This window comes from Pseudoliparis swirei, chromosome 15 (genome assembly GCF_029220125.1).
Source record: "Pseudoliparis swirei isolate HS2019 ecotype Mariana Trench chromosome 15, NWPU_hadal_v1, whole genome shotgun sequence".
NCBI classification, from domain to species: Eukaryota; Metazoa; Chordata; class Actinopteri; order Perciformes; family Liparidae; genus Pseudoliparis; species Pseudoliparis swirei.
The window spans coordinates 18,039,248-18,059,621 of NC_079402.1; the positions used below are offsets into that span (position 1 = coordinate 18,039,248).

At 47.2% G+C, this 20,374-nt stretch overlaps 1 protein-coding gene across 1 annotated transcript in view; it reads left to right on the plus strand.

The window, feature by feature from the left end:
• The first annotated feature begins 1,783 nt into the window (after positions 1-1,783).
• ntng2b (netrin g2b) overlaps positions 1,784-20,374 on the plus strand; it is a 67,294-nt gene continuing 48,703 nt past the window's right edge. Inside the window, 4 exon segments of the mRNA XM_056432030.1 lie at positions 1,784-1,840; positions 3,123-3,614; positions 3,617-3,876; positions 14,910-15,553. Of these exon segments, the coding sequence (XP_056288005.1) occupies positions 3,575-3,614; positions 3,617-3,876; positions 14,910-15,553 (944 nt within the window). The 5' untranslated portion in view covers positions 1,784-1,840; positions 3,123-3,574.

The following is a 20,374-nucleotide window of genomic DNA, read 5'->3' on the forward strand; positions in this document are numbered from 1 at the left end:
TGCCCAACTTCTGTTTCTAAAGAAAAAAGTTCATGACATCATTTTTTCATACCTTTAAAAAAACTTCCCTCCAGAAGACATAATTCGACAGATTTGTCGGACTTCACAGTGCCACTGAAATACGCTTGTCTTATATCTTCAGTCGGCCGTGATGTTGAAGAATGTTGGTGATGAAAAGATCTCTGCTCCAGCCTTGGAGTCGAATCCCGTCATGACATGAGGGCCTCCTAAAGTCAAACATCTGGTCCACCTCTAAACAATGGCATTCTTTACCATGAAAACCCGGTGGGCCTCTGAGGCCAGAACTGTCTGTAAGCTGTACATTTAAGAGCTGTAATGTAAAATACACTACACGCTAAACCCTGCATTGATTTGCGAGCCCACGGACTATTGCAGCGTGGAGATCAACAACAACAACAACAACAACAACAACAACAACTGCAGAACACAGCTGAGGGGGATTAACATGAGTAAGCAGCGTCCTCTGCACGAGGAGCTAAAAGGTCCTGCGTCATATCAGCACCATGTGTACATGTTCACTAGGTTCAGGTCCTCTGGTATACACATGCACAATAACCCGATATAGACAAGAAATATTACAGAAAAAACACTGAAAAAGGTAATATATATATTTGATTTAACGGGGAATGTTATATGGAACGTACAGCACCATTATAGGAGATTACAGAAACGTTGCAGAGAGACGCTGCAACTCTCGTAAGTATACATGTTTTTTTTTTGTTATTGGTTTTTTAATGCAGGGACAGCTGGGAGTTTACCTTAGTTTACCTTCCACGTGAACAGAGTGTACAGTTTTTTAAAATAATTTTTTTACACATCTGGATAGATTAAGGGCGAGAGTACCGTATCACCGGGCCCCCGTTTTCCCATTGGTCCTCCCAGCCTATAGCAGGGTGCAGAGTGCAGAGCGGTGCTGGTGGGGACCAGTGGGGACCAGTGAGGAGCAGAAGAGGACCAGTGGGGAGCAGTGGGGACCAGTGGGGAGCAGAGGGGAGCAGAGGAGGACCAGTGGGGAGCAGAGGGGAGCAGAGGAGGACCAGTGGGGAGCAGAGGGGAGCAGTGGGGACCAGTGGGGAGCAGAGGGGAGCAGTGGAGGACCAGTGGGGAGCAGAGGGGAGCAGAGGAGGACCAGTGGGGAGCAGAGGGGAGCAGTGGGGACCAGTGGGGAGCAGGTGGAGCGGAGGGGGGAAGTTGCACCACCCCAGTTCAGGCAGCAGGGCTGGAGCAGATACGAGCTCAGATAGTGATTGAAAGTGATGGTAAAAGGATTTAGCCTGGGCATTAACACAGAGAGAGAGAGGGAGAGAGGGAGAGAGGGAGAGAGAGAGCGAGAGCGAGAGAGAGGGAGGGAGGAGAAGGAGGGAGGGTGATATTTTCCATAAAGCCTTTTTTTTCTCGCTTTCTTTCTGCCCTTGAGCATCCCAGGCAGACCCGAGCTTGTAAAGTGGGAAGAGGAGGAGGAAAGGAGGGGAAGGATAGGAGGGCGGACGCAAGCCTTATATTTTCCTCAAAGTCAACATTTTATACTTTTGATACTCCTTGACGCGGGATTGCACTCCTGTTCTCGCAGCCGTTTCCACATCTAGGACACCGGCGGACCGCGCGCAGCCATCCACGGAAAAGTCTCCGGGAGAAGGAAACAAGCAGCGAAGGCGACGGGGCAGCCGGATAAACGGGAGGACAGCGAGCGCCGCGGCGGGGAACCAGTGGACGACCAGGGGGGAGGAGGAGGGGGGGGGTCCTTTTTGGGGGGACGGGGACGTGCATGTTCCCTGACGCCGCACAAAGTGCTGCCCGGTCTCGCGGATGCATGCTAGAAGTAAGTGCTTCATCTGATTTGACCCAACACAAAAATACAACATATATTTATTTAAAAACCCATCTCGCAACAACACGATGCATTTTGCCAAAAAAAAGCTCTTTGAAGTCTGCACCGAGAAGCCGCTGTTAGAGTTACAACACCATGCACATCCGGGACCGCGCCACCAGGACCGGGACCGGGACCGGGACCAGGGAACGGGGACTTTCGACTCGACTCGCACAGATTCAGACGTGCACACACACACTCACACGCCGCGAGAGCAATGCTGGGGAGGCTGGGTGGGGGGGGGGGGGGCACACTACTGTAGATACTGACACACCCCTACAACACACGGTCCGTGTCGGGAATTAGCTTTGGCGACTTTCACTTGTCACCTGAAGTAAGTCTGAGTCCGGCGGGGTGTGTGTGTGCGCGCATGTGCGTGGGTGTGTTTCCGCGCGCGCGTGTGTGTGTGTGTGTGTGTGTGTATTGTGTGTGAGAACAGGATCCATGGCTTCTGTCAGTGCGGGATGACGGTTCGGATTATATCGCTGCAACAAAAAAAAGTGTCTCTCCATATGTAGGCTATTCATGTATTCAGTTTTTTTTAAAAATCGAATTAGAAAAAAATGTAAAAGTAAGGGAATAAATAGCGCGGTAATGACTTCCTGTGTATTTTGTATGCCGGAGGAGTTGAGTTTAGGGCAAGGTGGCACTTGATTCAAGAAAATGAAGAACAGTTTTTTGTGTGCATAATCTTAAACAGGATATATAAGTAATTTAATGCATTCTTCAGATTGATATTTCTTGCAGTGCAGTTCTTTTTTTAACCAAACATCTGTATACTGTCTCTTGCAACTCTGTGCGTAAAACACACACGCGCTGCTGCTCGGTGCCGCCAGCGCGTGCCAATTGTTACCCAAACAACGCAGCGCGTTCAGTGCGTTTTTATTCACAACTTTCATGTTAAATACCGCCGTCGGTTCAAGGAAAGTTTACCAAATATTGCCCTGCTTGTATCCAACTTGTGGTTCCACTCATCCACTCAGGTCCTCACATTCCCAAGCTTAATTGCCGCAAATTACTCAGAGTTAATTATCCAACTAGATGAGAACGCAACCCACCCATCAGCACGCAGCCTATATTCAACTTGCATTACACTTGTGTTCACACAACAGAGGAATACCATGGAGGATGCATCTCATCTCAAACTCCTTGCATTCACAGTGATGATGCAATGATGATGCTTTCCACACACTAACTCCCCACTTCTCTCACGTGTGTCCTCCTTTCGTCCCAGGACAATCGGAGGAGCTCGGCCAGTGCAACACGTCCGATGGATGTACCTGAAAACGCAGCGACTACGCCTTCGTCCTCCAGCTCTGCCGTTTCCCAGCAGGACTCCGCTCTCTGAGACATGGACCCGTGTTAACGTCTCCCGCCCGACTCCCTGCAACACTATGGTTAAAGTGTATGCCGAGATCCATCTCTGTAACATTATCCGCCTCTCCACCCGCCGCTCATCTTCCCCAGGAAGTCAGCCGTCAAAACAAGACAGCGCCTCTCTCTCGGCTCCGTGGAGCCCGTCAGCACCTGTGAAGAGTCACTGAGCCGACGTCTCCGACACCGTGTTCCCCTTGTCGTCCGGGGCCTCCGTAAGCCCTGAGGCGAGCGGTGTCCATCTACCAGCACCTCTACAGTCCAGCAGTATGGCGGTCGGGATGTCCACCACTCGCTTATGATTACCGCTCCATGCGCCTCACCTCTCGTCTGAGCTCCGTGGCCCCCTCACCTTGTGCCGGTCCCCCGCTCCAAACACCACCCCCCAGCCTGCCATGCTCCTCCAGGCCGTGTTTCTGCTGCTGCTGCACTGCTTGGCCTCCACGCTGGGCCAATACGAACCGTGCAAGTCCCTGGTGAGCACGGATGAGGGCTCGGTGTGGGAGCAGTACGCGTGCCAGCCCAAATCCGGGTCCATGAGAGACTACATGCGGATCAAGGTGGATCCGCCCGGAATCACTTGCGGAAACCCGCCCGAGAGGTTCTGCACTCTGGTGAGTTCACGTGGGAAACTCGCACGGCATCTTTTACACTTTTTTACGAATAACTTCAAAGTGCATTTAAATGTATGTAATGAGAGCAAACACGTGCTCCGCGCTGTCGAGTATCAGTCGCGAGAAGCGTAAACGTGGAAAAAGTTTGAAAACCCTGACTTTGGAAATCAACAAGGTCACGGGGGTGATGCAATTACGCTGAATAGTGACAACGGTGAAAAGTAACGACAGCAGAATTCACAGTGTCAGGGCTATAGGGAGCTGAAAGGGATGACATAAGTGCAATGACTTGGCATGACTCGACCTCCCTCAGAGAGGTCCGGAGGTGTTGTTTACATTAGTATGGACTTGGCAGCCCGGGATCCGGTTTTGATTAGAAGACCTCGCATTTCCTCTGGTGAAATGCATATAGTGGGACCTTTTTAGTTCCAAGGACACTGAAGGATGAGCTCGGGGGAAAACTCGTTAAAATGTCTGCTCCAGCAATATTTAACACACTTTTTTAGCCTGCAGGCTAGTTCCCATCCTCGGCTAATGCAAGTGTAATAATTTTAAAAATACGGGTTATAAAATCATTGCAATACTAAGAAGACTGCAATGAAACTCTCCCCCCCTCCCTCTCCTCCCAACCACACCGCCGCCTCTTCAGAGGAAAGTGTGAGAGACTGCGAGTTCATCCTCCTGATAATCGCCCCGCTGCCACCCGACTGTCCTCTCGCTGAGTTGGCCGCCGTCGAAGGTGCCAGACTTGTCTTAACGGCCACGAGTCAAGATCTCACGCGTGTTCCCGGAGAGTGTTTAAGCTCGTCGACGTCACGTCATGTCATGCTGTTAATTAGGCCTTTGTATCTGGAGATTGGTTACCTCCGAACGGACTCAACAAAACAACCTCCGCTCCCGGTTTTCCTCCCTTCCTTCCTGCCTTCGCACGGAGACAATACGGATACCTAATGGTTAATGATTTGTTTAATGTAGAGGTAGCGGAAACCTTGTCTTGCGAAAGCCTCTCCGATGACTTTCTCCCGAGACGGGAGACGAACGGCGTCGGGGGGGGGGGGGGGGGGGGGAGAGGGATGCTCGCTGCCATGGCGTATTGACGTCTGCCCCCTAATGGCCCTGGCCTGGAAACTTCTATAACTATGTTTCTGAGTGAACAATGATGAAATATTGATGGCTTCCTTAATGGGCTTCCTTACAAGGGTTTGGCCAGCGTCGCCCCATTCCAAGGATCCAGAGTGCCCGGCTAGGCCGGATAGAGAGAGAGAGAGAGAGAGAGAGGGACAGAGGGCGGGACGGGCAGGGAGTTCGACCTTAGTCAGCACTTTTTTTTTTACTTCATGGCGGGGACGTTTCAGTGGAAAGTTCTGGTACTTCTCAGGTCGTCTGCGACTGAGGGGATTAAACCGGGCCCCCTACCGCACCGCCTGGGGATTTAGAGAATGAAGACGCCGTGAGATGAAAGTTTGCTTAAGAAATGAGGGATGTCAGACTCAAACGCCGAAACATAATGAGAGCACTGAGTAGGTTTAACACTGGATCGTTATTTGGCAAGTCGAAAATGACTTTTCTGGCATGTGATTGCAATTTCTTTAAACAGACCATCTCTGCATTTTGGGTCAGGCATCACTGCGTCTCACCTGAGGAGACGTCAGCGGGCAATCAAGGTTATTACACCTCCTCCGTCTTTCTCTTTGGACACGCTGAGTATTAGTCGAGGGTTATCGGTATACAGGTAATTTCTTTTCATTTAAGCTGTTTTTTTCTTCTTCCACTCCTCTTCCCCTCGCTCCAGGATTTGGCAGCTTTACAGACAAAAGCCGGTTTCTTATCTAATTGGTGTACATTCACTCATTCGGCACTCCCACCGGTCGGGGGAATGTCGGGGCACTGGAAATAAAAATAAATAAATAAAATTGACTGCATCACCCGATGCGCAGAGCTGCTCATCCTTAATAAGACTTGAGACATACTGCGGAAGATGCTAAATAGTATTTCCCCCGCTCCTATCACTCTTTGAATGCTACAGTGTGCTCCGAGAAAAACTATGGGGAGAATTTCACTTTTGATGTTGAGGCATCCTGTCGCTTTCTCTGCTTGCATACGTTTACAGTAGTTTGTGTTCCCTCCATCTCCACAGGGATGCCTTTTTTTTTTACCCACTCTATATCTCTCTCTCTCCCTGGGAATGCTGCATCCTTCCTCCTCAGCCCCAAAAAAATGGCCAGCAGCATGTCGGCTTCTTCCAACATGACGGGCTTCCAGCTCTTTGACAAGAAATGCTGCTGTCACTCGTGCCGTGTCGGAAGCTTCAGTAGTTTCCTTGTAGTTCCCCCGAACGATAGCTCCGGTCTCCGCTCGCAGTTGAGGATGATGCAGTGAGGAGGGATGGGGGGGGGGGGGGGTCAGGCAGTGTGTTGCAGAGGGGGATAGCTAATGATGAGGGAGAGGTGAGGAAGATCCAAGCTTAGCTAAGCACAAAGATGAAATCGGAGCACAGTTCCGCACAGTAGTACACACGGTGTTGATATATATATATACAGCATATTAATTTTAAAAACGCTGCATTCAAAAAGCTCTCGTCGTACAGTTGTTTTGTTATTTCGCTTTCTGGTTCTGAACCGAAACCTTCAATCAACCGCGTCCCTTGGGTCCCGAGAACAGAGAGCAGCCGAATGCAAATGGGATGTGTGCGTGTGTACGGGAATGTACAGTGTGCACCAGCAGGGGTGTGTGTGTGTGTGTGTGTGTGTGTGTGTGTGTGAGAGACGTGTGCACGTGTTGGCCGACGGTAAGTCTGTCTCAAGAAGATCACACAAAAATTAATGCACAACAAAAAAAACAAAAAACACACACACACACACACTTTCCGGTTCCACAACACATTTTCCCCGTTTTAGAAGGTAGAAATCTGCCAGCTCTAAAAATAGACATGAGAAGAGGGAGAAGCTGCGCAGCAGCGGAAGGGGAGGAAGATGGCAGCTGGTGAGCGTGGATCAGTGCTTCCCAGACTGGGCCTATGGCCATGCTTCATACTGGCTGCCCAGTGCAGCCCCGCCCGCCCCGGCTGCCCTGCCCCTGCCCAGCAGTGGCCCACTGAGGCCACTGCGAACGGGCCACCCACACCCAGCGACGGGCCATCCCCGACGCACCTCCCTTAAGGGGTGAACGCTGCAGCCCAGGCGGCCAGCGGCCTAATAATACACCCTCGGGGGGGAACTGGGGCGCAGCGGGAGGAGGTTTGACAGTGCGGGGCATAATTAACGAAGGGAACAGAGAGAAAGACACAGACAGCGAGCGAGAGAGCGACTGTACCAAGAGGGGCGGTGGGGAAGGGGGGTGTTGTGATGAAATGGCGATGGCTTGCTTTCCCATCAGGACACAGTTAAAAGTGATCAGAGGGTGTTTAGATGTGTTGGCAGAACGGGAGGATAGTTATAAGTGAGATTTATCCCAGACTGAGGTGATACGAAGAGGGATTGAATTTAGCAAACTCGCCTCGCCACCAGGATCTCGGGACCGACGGTGGAGTGTTTGGATCCGTGTGAGAAATAGATTTGAGTAATTATTCAATGGTAAATATGTCATGTACCTGGGTGTTATCATCATACGTGTGTCCCGCGTGGCGATTCTCGGTGATAACGTTTCACTTACCGCCTCCTCTGCCGACGTTTGGGAAATACAGACGGGTGCGAGGAGCGAGCGCGAGCCTCTTTCCAACAAAACTTCAGCGCAGCGGAATCCGTCTCCGAAATATACCGACAGAAAGAAGTCCCCCGGAAATGCCTGGAGACAAGTATTTGAGAAGATTTATGTTGATTTTTAAATGTTTGAAGAGCTGTAGGAGAATGGCACTATGTGCCACTCGAGCACACACGCCCCATATTTCCACAAGTATGAATGTGAGATATATAAAGATCAACCTTATCGAAAGAGGAAACATTCTGTGTTTACTTCCAATCGGACCCGACTGCTGTTTGAGATCATTTCTGTTGATCTAAAACATTCTGGAAGCCTAAAGCAGACCCATAACAGTCTGTACGATAGAGGTGATGAGGAAAACGTCATTATATAACGATATATTACGATAACGCCCCGGTTGACAAATACCTGAATGTCGCTTCGACGTCTCTAACGCAGCGCCTCAATAAAAGATGAGGCTCTTTATTAACATCGAGTGTGTTTACAGCTGCTCGTGGCGAATGACACAATCATTTGGGAGTGCGATAAGAACGTCATTTATACTCCGTGTAGTGGTTACTGCAAGGTCGGCGTTAATACGCTACGCTGGGTGACGTAGCATTAAATAATATTGAAGTCAGTGACGTGTTTATTTTCTATTTTAAGCTCCAACCCCCGACGTCTTTCCTAAACCCAACGAAGTGCTTTTGCTGCCTCAAACGACGTGGCTCTAAATAACACGCCGGAAAAAAAAGAGCCTAAAATGCATCATAATGAAACGTAGCGTGCTATTTATACGCCCTCCCGTGAGATCGGGTTGGTTTACATCTTCTTTTGTGGAGCACTACGGCTGCATAATTTGTGAAAGAAAGTTGAACGCTTCTGCGGCTGCAGAGGGGGAGCTGCGAGAAGTCTGATGGGTCGCCTCGAGTGACGTCACATGAGTCGGCGTCGGACTCAAAATAAAGGAAGGGAGGATCATCGGCTCAAGGCCACGTTACCACGAAACACCCTCACCTCGGAGCAATAGAGTTGATGGCTGTGTTGCATCGTGGGTAATACAGGCGCCACGAGTTATATCTCAATGTTGACCCCTCTTTTAACCCTCCTGTTACCTTAGGGTCAATTTGACCACATTCAATGTTTAACCCTCCTGTTACCTTTATATTTACTGACATATTTTACCCTCGGGGTCAATTTGACCCCAGCAATTAAAACCTCCAGAAAATGATTAGAATTAATATTGTTTCCCAAGTTTAAGTGTGAGGTACTTTATGTTTGTTTGTTGACTACCTAAATAGCCCTTTAAATATATAAAAAAGTTGATATTTCTTATATGTTTGACACAGTGAAAAACAGCCTGGGGTCAAATTGACCCGAAAGAACACCGACATTAAACATTGAATGGGGTCAAATTGACCCTAAGGTAACAGGAGGGTTAAATAGTATCCATCCTGAGTAGAAGTTTATTGCTAAATCCGGTTAGTTCACAAAAGGTATAATGTGAAGATCTCGGTTGCACAATGCACGTCATTTCATTTTTAAAGCTTATAAAATCCTATTTACCGGCCTGTCTGCCTCCCTTTATCTACATCTCCTGCTTTGTGATTGGGTTTAGATTTAATAACATAATATATATCAGTGCACCGAAAGAAAGAAAGTCTGTGACTCCGGGTTCTTTGGGTGCGCCGTACCGGCGGTGAGCGTCACCTGATCCTCAGATAACTTCCTAATATAACTCGTCCCGGTCCGACCGTGGCGCCGTGAGCGGGTCGAGCTCCGCTGCTGTTTCGGAGCAGCATGGCGTCCCCGCTCTGTCCTTCTTCTCTCCTCCTCCAGCACAGTCACACATGCCTACAGCAAACATTTACACACACACACATAAACAACACCCGCCCACGCAAGCACACACCTAAGACACATTTACACTGCCGTTAGACATTTAGCAGCAAGCGAATAATCACCATTTCCAAGTAATCAAAAGGAGAAAAAAAGGATTTGGAACATGCACCGAGCGCACACACACACACACTCATGGATGTGCAACACACACACACACACATCTTCCATTGGGGTAACAAGAACCAGTGTGATGGAAACACCTCCAACTAAATAAAAGATTATCGTCATAAGTGAAAAAGCAATATCCCTTCCTCTTTGCCTCTGTGGCCTTTGTAATGGGAGGGTCATTTCTTTCCATGTTCCTCCAAAACAAAATAAATTGTGCTCTCTGAGCGTGTCCCTGTTTTTATTCCCCTTGCTAGCAATATAAGTTAGAAACTCCTATAAGTGGAGGCAGAAATAAAGAGAGGAGAGAAGGCATCGCGCCGGTGTTGACGGAACATATTTTGGGGGACAGGAATGGACATTAAATGCACCACGGCAGCATCACGCACTCTGCTTCACGTCGTGTTCGAGCGCTGAAGCGATGGGCGTTTTCTACGGGGAGGTCAGAGAGCTCCCTCGCGGTCGGTCTCCGTGGCCGACGCAAACTTGAGCACCTGACGAGTTATTAGTGTGGGTTTAGAATCTCATTATTAATCCGCGAGCGGGAAAAAAACACAAGGAAGTCGCTCGTTGGCGAGGCATCGCTATAGCGGCTGTTGTCGTGGAGACGGGAACCCGCGGAGGATAATTGCTGGAGGGGCTTAGCGGTGCGGGCCACCTGCCATAGCAGTTGGCCGGGATCGGCGGGCGTGTGTGTGTGTGTGTGGGTGTGTTTCCCGGGATAGACATAGTGGGCCGGGGTAGAGTGGGATAAGGAGGACAGCGCACACAGAGGGCTTAAACATGACCTCAGGCGTAAGCTCCATCATGGGGGATGGAGTCTTCCCGCCTATATTACACTACATACCACTCTACTGAGCTCACACTGATGAGCAGCAACACGCAGCTTGTTCACACGACTCTCAAATCCACCCAAAAAGCAAGACATACACACTACCGTTCAAAAGTTTGGGGTCGGTCACTGAGAAATGTCTTTATTTTTCAAAGAAAAGCAGTTTTTTCAATAAAGAAAACATTAAATTAATCAAAAATACACTCTATACATTGTTAATGTGGTAAATTAATATTCAAGGTGGAAGTGTCTGGTTTCTAATGAAATATCTCCAGAGGTGTATAGAGGCCCATTTCCATCAACGATCACTCCAGTGTTCTAATGGTACATTGTGTTTGCTAATCGCCTTAGAAGACTAATGTCTGATTATAAAACCCGTGCAATTATGTTAGCACAGCTGAAAACAGTTATGCTGGTGATATAAGCTATACAACTGGCCTTCCTTTGAGCTTGAAGTTTGGAGAACAAAATTAATACTTCAAATATTAATCATTATTTCTAACCTTGTCAATGTCTTGACTACATTTTATATTCATTTGATAAATAAAAGTGTGATTTTTCATGGAAGACACAAAATTGTTTGGGTGATCCCAAACTTTTGAACGGTAGTGTATATATATTTTATAGATAAATATATACGTTTGGATTGACCTGCACACAAACACACTTTCTCTTCAGAAGCACAAACGCGAGCGCACTTCAGCAGCGAACGCGGCGGCAGCGTGTGTGTCGTATCTGGGACAGTGTGACAGTGCGATCATTTTCAATAGGATTTGTAGGTCGAGGGTCATCTCCAGAACAACAGCCGACTAATCCGGTCCCGTGTGTGTAAACGTGGTGTCTGGACTGAGGTCAGGGGGATGCACTAATGGAGGGAACAACAGCCGCTGCGGTTACAGAGTAGCTGTCGGCTAACGGCAGCACGTTAGCCGGAAAAACAAAAAGCATCCCATCATCTAATTCGTGTTTGTTTTTCCGGTCGCAGTCGTCGGTGAGCGTCTCGATGCGAGGCGGTGCAATGGAGGGAATTGGGTTACCAGACAGAGGACGACTGGGGAGAGGGAGAGAGATCATCTGCAGGTTTCGGTGCAGAGATCCTGGACTTTCACGTGTATTTGTGATCCGGTCCGGTGTCTTCCGTGTCGCACAGCTTCCCTCGGCACCGGCTCGGCGTTTGCTGATGTTTGGAGTCCTCCCCACTCTGCACTGTCGCCATAAATCACATGATTTACAATCTCACCCTCGCAGGATAAGTAACTTTTTGCTTTTTGTTATTAGACCACTCGAGTGGCGCCCACCGACTGCTCGCCCCCCCCCCCCCCCCCCCTCGGTGCCGCGCGGCTATGTCATTCAGACGGGCCGCCGCTTCTCCAGCGAAGGAAGAGAAACGTCTGAAAAAGAAGAGGCGACCACGCGATCCGAGCTGGCGGGGCGCGGCGATATTATGCAGTATTGCTTTCGCGTGAGAGCTTACATCATACGGGAGAAACTGCAGTGATACTCCAACCAACATCTTTTGAGTCTTGAACAATCGGCCTTCGGAGGCTTTAAAGGTTGCTGTAGAAAGCTCAAAGCATTAAAAACATCCACGGAAACCTCTCAAACTTCTTCATAATCCACTCTCCATTTGTCACAAACACTCACATCTCCTCCTAAAGAGATCCGAGTACTCGTCTTGAATCTCAATCCAGGCGCACCACTGCTTCCCACAAAGCTTTATCAAGCAAGGGTGAAACCACAAACTACACACGGCGACCTTTAACGCCTTTAAGGGGTGAGTCTCAAGAGATTGATTTTAGGGGAAATATCCTGAAACCGTCATGATGCAATCTCATTCTGCTGGAAGCAGATGCAGCATTTTGTTATTAGTGTTCCATCAATTTATTTTCTCAGTGGAACTTCAGTATCTTCAGTCATAAGCCACAATTTGATTCGTGGCTATGTCGGGGAGTGAATGTTATGCGTCCCTCTAATCGGAGTATAAACACAAATCTACGTGAAACATTTATTTCTTTATTGACTGGATTTTTCGCCCAGTAAGACGCATCTTTCTGTGATTGTTTCTTGAGTTTAATCGAGGTTTTTTTTAACAGTTTAAAACATCTCAAGATAGGAGAACAGGCACATTAATCAGGTGTATTATTATCTGGGCTTGTAATTTTCTTCAACTGCTAAATATCAAACTTGGGAATCAAGAGAAAGATAAAAATGTGCTTTCAAAATAAAAGCTTTTCATCATAGTCATTAAAAAGCTGTTAAATTCAATTAAGTCGGTTAAGATAACTAAGTGTCTGTAACTGAGACTGAGATTGAAATGATCTGGCAAAATATAATTGGTCGTGATGAATAAGACGTTAACTGAAGCAACATGTGTAAATCATAATTCACTTTTAATGCATCTTAACTGTCTGCAAAGTTCTTTCATCAAAATATTAGATTGTTAGTGGAGATAATATATATTTTACACAAATGAAAACAAGTTTTTGCAGGATAATATAACTGTAATGTTGACTCAAATGCATAGGGCAGCTGTGAAGTAAATCCTCGTCTCCGATTGGCTGTTCCTGCTCTGAGCGTGATCGGTCATGTGACCACTCGCTCTTAAAGGTTACCATTACTCTTCGCTGTAAGAAGGAGTGCGTTGTTTAGGGAAAGTCTTATATTTCACTTTCTTAATCCCAAGGTGTCTTTGAGCATTCTTGAGTGTAAATCTTAAAAGTTTGATAAATAAAGGGCCAGTTCAGTCACTGACATAGCAGATTTGTTTTAATTTATTGCATCTATTGAAGTAAATCCTTTCTTTCTTGCACCAAACAGCATTTTAAGATGAGCTGGTCACAGTGTTAAACAGGGCCAAAAATAATACTCAAATAAATAATGAAAGGAACAAAACAGAGAAGAAAGAGGTGGAGGTGGAAGAGAAAAGGAGGGTATTTTAAAACGTACTCTGCACTCCATCAAGAGCTTGGTAAGAATGCACTCAAACAGAATATTGTATTCCCAATAAATAAAAGAAGAAGGATAACATATGAAAATGTAAGCAGCTGTGGGGAAACAGGAGGAGGGGGTGAGAAGCACAGAGAGCGCAAACTTCACAGGCATCAGCAGCTAATTATCAACCTAAATAAAATGTATATATTCTATTTAGAGCACAGTTGAACCGCGTCATATCGTGGAAATGACAGTTTTGGGGCTTTGATTTTTTTGGGGGGGGGATGCGACGAATATAAAGTAGAAGAAATACGCCTGTGTCTGTGTGTGTGTGTGAGTGATGGAGGGAATAGTCGTACGAAGAATACAAATGGTGATTCCTTTGATGCAATGGAAATAATAACTCCGTACTGGTGTAGTTAGTACATCCTGAGGGCGGAATGAGCCTTCTGAATGAGATAGAATCTGAAGAGCATCGGGAATGATTTAAAAAGACAAACAAATTAAGCGCCAGCCGAGATGTCTGTGAGGAGATCTCTGCGATTACGTTGTGTAAACGTTGAACTTCTGCGGCGATGTGGACGTCAGACAACTGGCTCACAGCGCCGAGACACGTCAGTTTGACTGACATGAGCCGAGAGACTGGAATCGGGGAGCGCGGGAAACCCATCGGAGACGAAGGACGTTACCTTTCGCAAAGTTCGGGCACAACTCTGAGTAAAGGTCACGGGGAGGTCGACGTGTTTTTCGGAACATGGAAATGTGCGAATCTGAATAAGCCGATAAAGAAATTAGTCCCGAGATCTCCTGACGGAGAGAGAGAAAGACGGTTCTCAGTGTCGGGAGGAGGTTCTGTGTGAGGAGAGAGAACAATCCGAGTTCTGCAGAGGGGCTTAAAGGTCTTGGCATTGCTTGAAGAGGAGGATCAATTCTCTGGAGTTAAAAGTGCAGCAGCACTCTGCTGTCTATGCAAAGACAGTGACGATGCACGATCCTCTTGACCTTCACACTTCCTGTTGTGGTGTTTGCCAAGTTTACTTTTAAGCTCTCCGTCCCCCGGTGCCGTGGCGGGGAGATGAAGGCGCTCCTCATTTGGAGGCGCGCCTTCCTCTTTGGGAACAACATGGCCGTTTAGCGGGGGGGGGGGGGGGGGACAAGTACACATCTTATAAATGAACACTGATAACGCTCATTGCTGCCAACCGGCGGACATTATACATGAAGCAACACGGCCATTACAACTTGTATAATGTCACTTCATATTCTTTGAATATAAAAAGTATGTTAATTAAAATGATCACTCGCTAACAACAAGCAAAACTGGGAGCGGTGAATATATTCCGGCTGGTTTCTGGAGCAAAATGTAATTAAACTGCCCCGTGTGGTCCTCAGTGTGCTCCGTGCCCGATGGGTACTTAAACAGGACGGATACACTTTGTCCAAGGGCCTCTTAAAAGTGAATCTGTCCCCGGGTCTGTGACGCCGTCTCAGACATCGAGCCCTACATCATATCACATTCCCACAATGTTGTATTAACCCTCAAACCCTGACTGACGTGCCGCTGCTCCGCCGTCGTCTCTTCTAGGAGAACCCGTACCTGTGCAGCGACGAGTGTGACGCCTCCAACCCGGATTTGGCTCACCCGCCTCAGCTGATGCAGGACAAGGAGCGCAGCGGCCTGCTCACCTACTGGCAGACCGTCACGTGGAGCCGGCACCCGGAGCCCCTGCTGGCCAACATCTCCATGTCCTGGAACAAGAGTCTGGAGCTCACGGACGACATCCGGATCACCTTCGAGTACGGCCGTCCGACCGCCATGGCGCTGGATAAGTCCATGGACCACGGGCGCTCGTGGCAGCCGTACCAGTACTACGCCGACGACTGCCTGGACGCCTTCGGCATTCCGCCCAAGCGCGCCGGCGACCTGTCGCCCGCCAACATCACGCGGGTCATCTGCAGCGAGCAGTTCTCGCGCTGGGTCGGCTCCAAGAACGACAAGAACGTGAAGTTCGAGGTGCGGGCGCGCTTTTCCGTGTTCGCGGGATCGCGGCTGCAGAACATGGACAGCCTGTACACTCGCATGGAAAGTATGAAGGGATTGAGGGACTTCTTCACCTTCACCAACCTGAGGATAAGGCTCCTGAGGCCCGCCCTCGGAGGCACCTACGTCCAGAGGGACAACCTGCTGAAGTACTTCTACGCCATCTCCAACATCGAGGTACCGGCAAGGTGAGGGTCGATGCTGTCTTCGATGAGGGATGCATTCTTGTTTACAGTTTTCATTTATCGATTACCAAGAACCTGCCAAATAAGGTGCTCAGAGCTATTCATTGAAAAGGTGATAGAGGTGTAGAGCCCACATCTCCCCTAAAGGCCTCTTTACACTTAACCCTGTTTGAGTCCATCCAGAACACCTATATCATATCATATAACCCTAGATTATGTACTTCTTTTGAATTTACTGCTACCACACGTTCTTGACACGCCTCAAACTGATCTCATACAGTCCTCACATAGTATGACGTGCAATAAACTTACACACAGTGTCAGGAAAATTAAACGTTTATGGCTTATTCAGGTCCAAAAAGCAATTTCACAGGGACTTTTTCTTCAGCAGAAAGTAGATTTAATGAAAACTATTTGCAATTTTCAAGTGTCAATTTTTAGAACTTTGAGAGCCACTAACAGCATTTCTGCTCCTACAATAGAAATGCATGGCTCCTCTATAAATCTCAGCTGGATATCTGAACACAGATCACTGAAATTATCCCCATGGATACAGTTAGTACTGTACCAGTAAGTGCATGTTGAAAGTATGTCTATATGCTGTATATATATATGTATATATAATATACATATATATATATTTATTATTTATATAGAAATAGGTATATATATATGTTCATGTATATTTGTATATATATTTATATACATATATATAAATATTTATATATATATATATATACTGTATATATATATATTTATATATACATATTTATATACATATATATATTTGTTTAAATGTAATATTTTACATGTATATATTCCTTAAAATAATGCTCATCAAGCAGTATTCATGTGAATCTGCTGAAATGAAACAAGCCAAAGCAAATCAATTACAAAAGATAGCAGATCCCTCACACCTATGAATTCTCACACAACCTGCATATTGTCGAATGTCTTTTCTCACACACACACACACACACACGTGACGCACAAAAGGAAAGCCACCTGGTGCTGAACAAACCGTCTGGTCCGACACTCGCACGCCGCCGCTCTGATCGGAGGGCGTTAAAAGCGACCCTCTCTCTCTCTCAACGTGAATCCCGGTCTGCCTGTCACCGGGCCGCGAGGACAATGATTAACGACAGAAACATATGGCCTCGGTGGTCTAACGTAAACCGCCATCCACACTCTGCCGGCGCAGCCCGGGAACCCTGACATGGCAACTTTGTGACAGTGAAGGATGCTCGGGGCCGCCGCGCGCCTGCTTAGCATCAACGCGCCGTCGCTGCTACCTTTAAGAATTATCATTCCAATCAATACGGGAGGCTGACATTTGAATGGTATTTAACATCCGTGTTGGGATGGCCTGCAACGGGAGGGTGGAGGTGTCAGCTTGTGTGTGTGTGTGATGGGGATGGTGTGTGAGAAGGGGGGGGGGAGTGAAAATGGGCGACTTTCTGAGGGGCGTTTGCTGATGTTGGCGTCTTGTTTGTGTGTGTGTGTGTGTGTGTGTGGGTGGAGTCGAGGTATGGGGGTTGTTTGATGAAGTCCTGAGTGGATGCTGACACAGCACACACACACACACACATACATATCCCTCTAGCACTGTGAAAAGGGCCCGCAGGTATTGATCACAGCCACTTTTCAGGCTCAGCACAGAATAAAAAAAGGGGGGGTGGGGCATCACCACGCCAGAGGCTCCACTGCAACCATCATATTTAATAATCAACCATGCCTGAGTAGAAATATATGCGCTTACATCTTTATTTAGCGGTCCACAAGTGCACCGCATCTGAGAATGCATCCTCACATCTGAGCCCTAAAAAATGTCCCCTTCAATTATTTTCTACACTTCCAGAAAACACATTTCTTGATCGCTCGCCTTCATCCCGGGAGCAGCGCTAATGGCTGGTGGCAGCTGAAGATAGTGTCAGTAGGTGCTGGGTCTGATAACAGAGGATCCAAATTTAGCCCGCGTGGAGATGACCGAGGCCAGTCCGTCTTCCGCCCCGGCCACCCACACCTCCCGTAACATAATCACTAATCAATAAGTTATTCTGGGCGGCCAGCAGGAGTATTCGGTGATAGTGGTGGGGGGTGTTCAACAGTACAGTACAATCAAAAGTGTCTGACGCTTACGGCTGGGAAATTGATTTTTAGGGAGCGAGACGATTAGTCAATGTTCCCCGGACAAAAAGGCTAAGCTATTTCATCTCATCGCATCTGGCCTTAGTAACATATTGGGATTTCCAATGCTTAAAATTTGAATAATGAATATTCCACTCCGCCGGGGACGGCACGCTGAAATGGGTTTTATATGATCAAGACTGAATGGCAGTGGACCGCAGGTCGCCACGGGAATGAGATATGCCGGTGTTATCGATGGGGGAGAGGGTTGTAGTCACTTCCTGTCCGTATTGTATGTCCCGAGGGCCTCGAGCTGCGGCTCTCGTGCTGAACCCGGTTAAAAGTAATTATTATTAGTTAACTGTTCTTAATGATCTGCGTTGAGCCTGGACAGAGACAGCAAAAAACAAGAAGATAAAAAGCCACTTTCTTTCTCGTCAACGTCACCTCCGCTGCGTCGCCGCCGGGGGACCAGAGAGCTGTCGCAGGTATGAGGGGAGCCAGGTGCCCGGGGGCCAAATCGTGCTTTATCAATACAAATGTAACCCGATTAAGCCATGAATACAAACGCGGGGAAGCTTAGTTTGATCGGAGGGAGGTTGTACATTTAGATTTGTGGACGCGATGAAAACAAACTCGACAACCCGGTTCTCGAGCGAGTCGTCGGGAGGGCGTTCAGGGGAGAGGGCGGCCGTCGGTGGAGCAGAGAGCGGGGGAAGGTCGACCTGGATGAGGGGGTCGATGGAACGCTGCAGCATCACTCACTTGGTGTTGCAAAGTGGGGATAACTGTAATGAGCTGCAGGATCACCTCTACGCCAAGGTGTGCGGGGGTCCTGAAGGCCTCCGGCTGAAATGCTCATTTCACAGGCGATACTCCACCCTTGGATGTGGCCATTTCCATATCACGGGGCCACGAGAAAGCCATCTCCAACAATCAAAGATGGAGTAGCAAAGCCTCAGCTCCATCATCATTTACATCAGCGAAATCCCATTCACCGGGAAGCTCGACGGATAAGTGCAGCTCTCAAATTCCCTCGTTCGTTAGACCTCCGTCTCTCCATCCCCCGTTCCCTCCGTCCCATCTGTCAGCCGCCACCGCTGGACTGTGGAGTGGGCCACAGGCCCGCCGTAGTCTGCTTCGCGGATTAGTCGTGGGGTCATGGATTGGGCCATTTTAATGAAATAAGCAGCAGGTCGTACGATGGGTCTTTATAATGGAATAAAGGAGAGGCAGTAAACTCAGGAAGAGCCAACTAAGTGGATTAGGGCCAAGATGGGAAGAAGGAGATGGAGCGGAGGGAGGGAGGGGAGGAGGGGAGGAGGGGGGGCAACGTCTGCATCGTTTTTCTCCCCCGGCGGCCCGACGGCTCGATTTGATTGGCTGACGGAGTAATAATGACATTTAAGTGTCTCTTAAGTCAGTCGGCTGAGCAAGGAAATGTATGATTATGATGTACATCGTAGCTGTCACCAACAATCATCATTTCTCAATTGACATTCGCATTAGGGCAAATAACCGTGCACACGGAAATTATGCTAGACCTTGTCACGTTTTATTAGGAAACCCATTTATTCGCGATTGACGCGATCAATGCTTTTCAAATATCAGTGTGAGTATTGATTTATTTTTTAAATGGCTTTTTTCCGAATTGGCTTAAACTACTAAACAAACTGTGGAGGAGGAAAGAAAATGTGTTTTCCATCCTAAACCGCAGCTGGAATAAAACTGTATCAGGGTAGCAAGCCGAAGGGGATTTATGGGATTAATAGTGTCACTAATTTGCTAATTGATTTGAATTCATATCATGTACAACTTCTCAGAATTTCATAACAATCCTTCCCCATTTCTTTTTGCCAATCCACAATTATTTAAAGTGGCGGAGCGGCAGACATGACATGGCCCATCCTGCAGAACAAGTGAATTACAAATATTAACGCTGTCATTAGAAAGCAACGTAGGGATTAAGTTTACTTTCACACCAAATTACACTTGATAGTCCCCGTCTTGTCTAAAGGTCTTACCTTTTATCAACAACTAATTATTTTCCAGTAGTGAAAATGAGTTCCACATAAATACTAATGACATTCAGAGTGTTTTTACATGGTCGTGTTGTTTCATGCCTGCTTGACTCATTAATCCGTGGCGTGTCTGTTTCTCTCAGCGCCGTCCCGGCCCCCCTGCTGGCAGAGCTAATGTGCCGAGAGGTTTAAACTCTCCATCAGACCGGCACAGAAAACTGTACTGCTGTTCAGAAGCATGACCGACGGTCCAAGAGGTTTTTAGCAGTTTTTTTTGTTTTTTTCCCAGTAATTGATCTTATTGGTCTGTTTGCATCATAGCAGCCAGAGCAACAGAAGCCCTTTGTAATATTATTATTATTTATTTAATTTGTATTATTATTATTCATTATTATTAAATATTATTTATATATTTTAATTAAAACAATTTTTTGTATGTGTTATTATTAAATATTATTCAGTTAATATAACATGTTTTATTATTATTATTAAATATTATCTATTTAAGATATTATTTATTTAATTTCTTTATTATAATTTTTTTACACAAAATTTATTTCAGCATTTTGCAAAAAAACTATATTAAAAAGTATTTTTCATTTTTCAATTTTATTTCTTTTATCAAAAAAGTATGCAGCTATATTGAAGACGGCCTTTCCGTACGTCTCTGTAATCG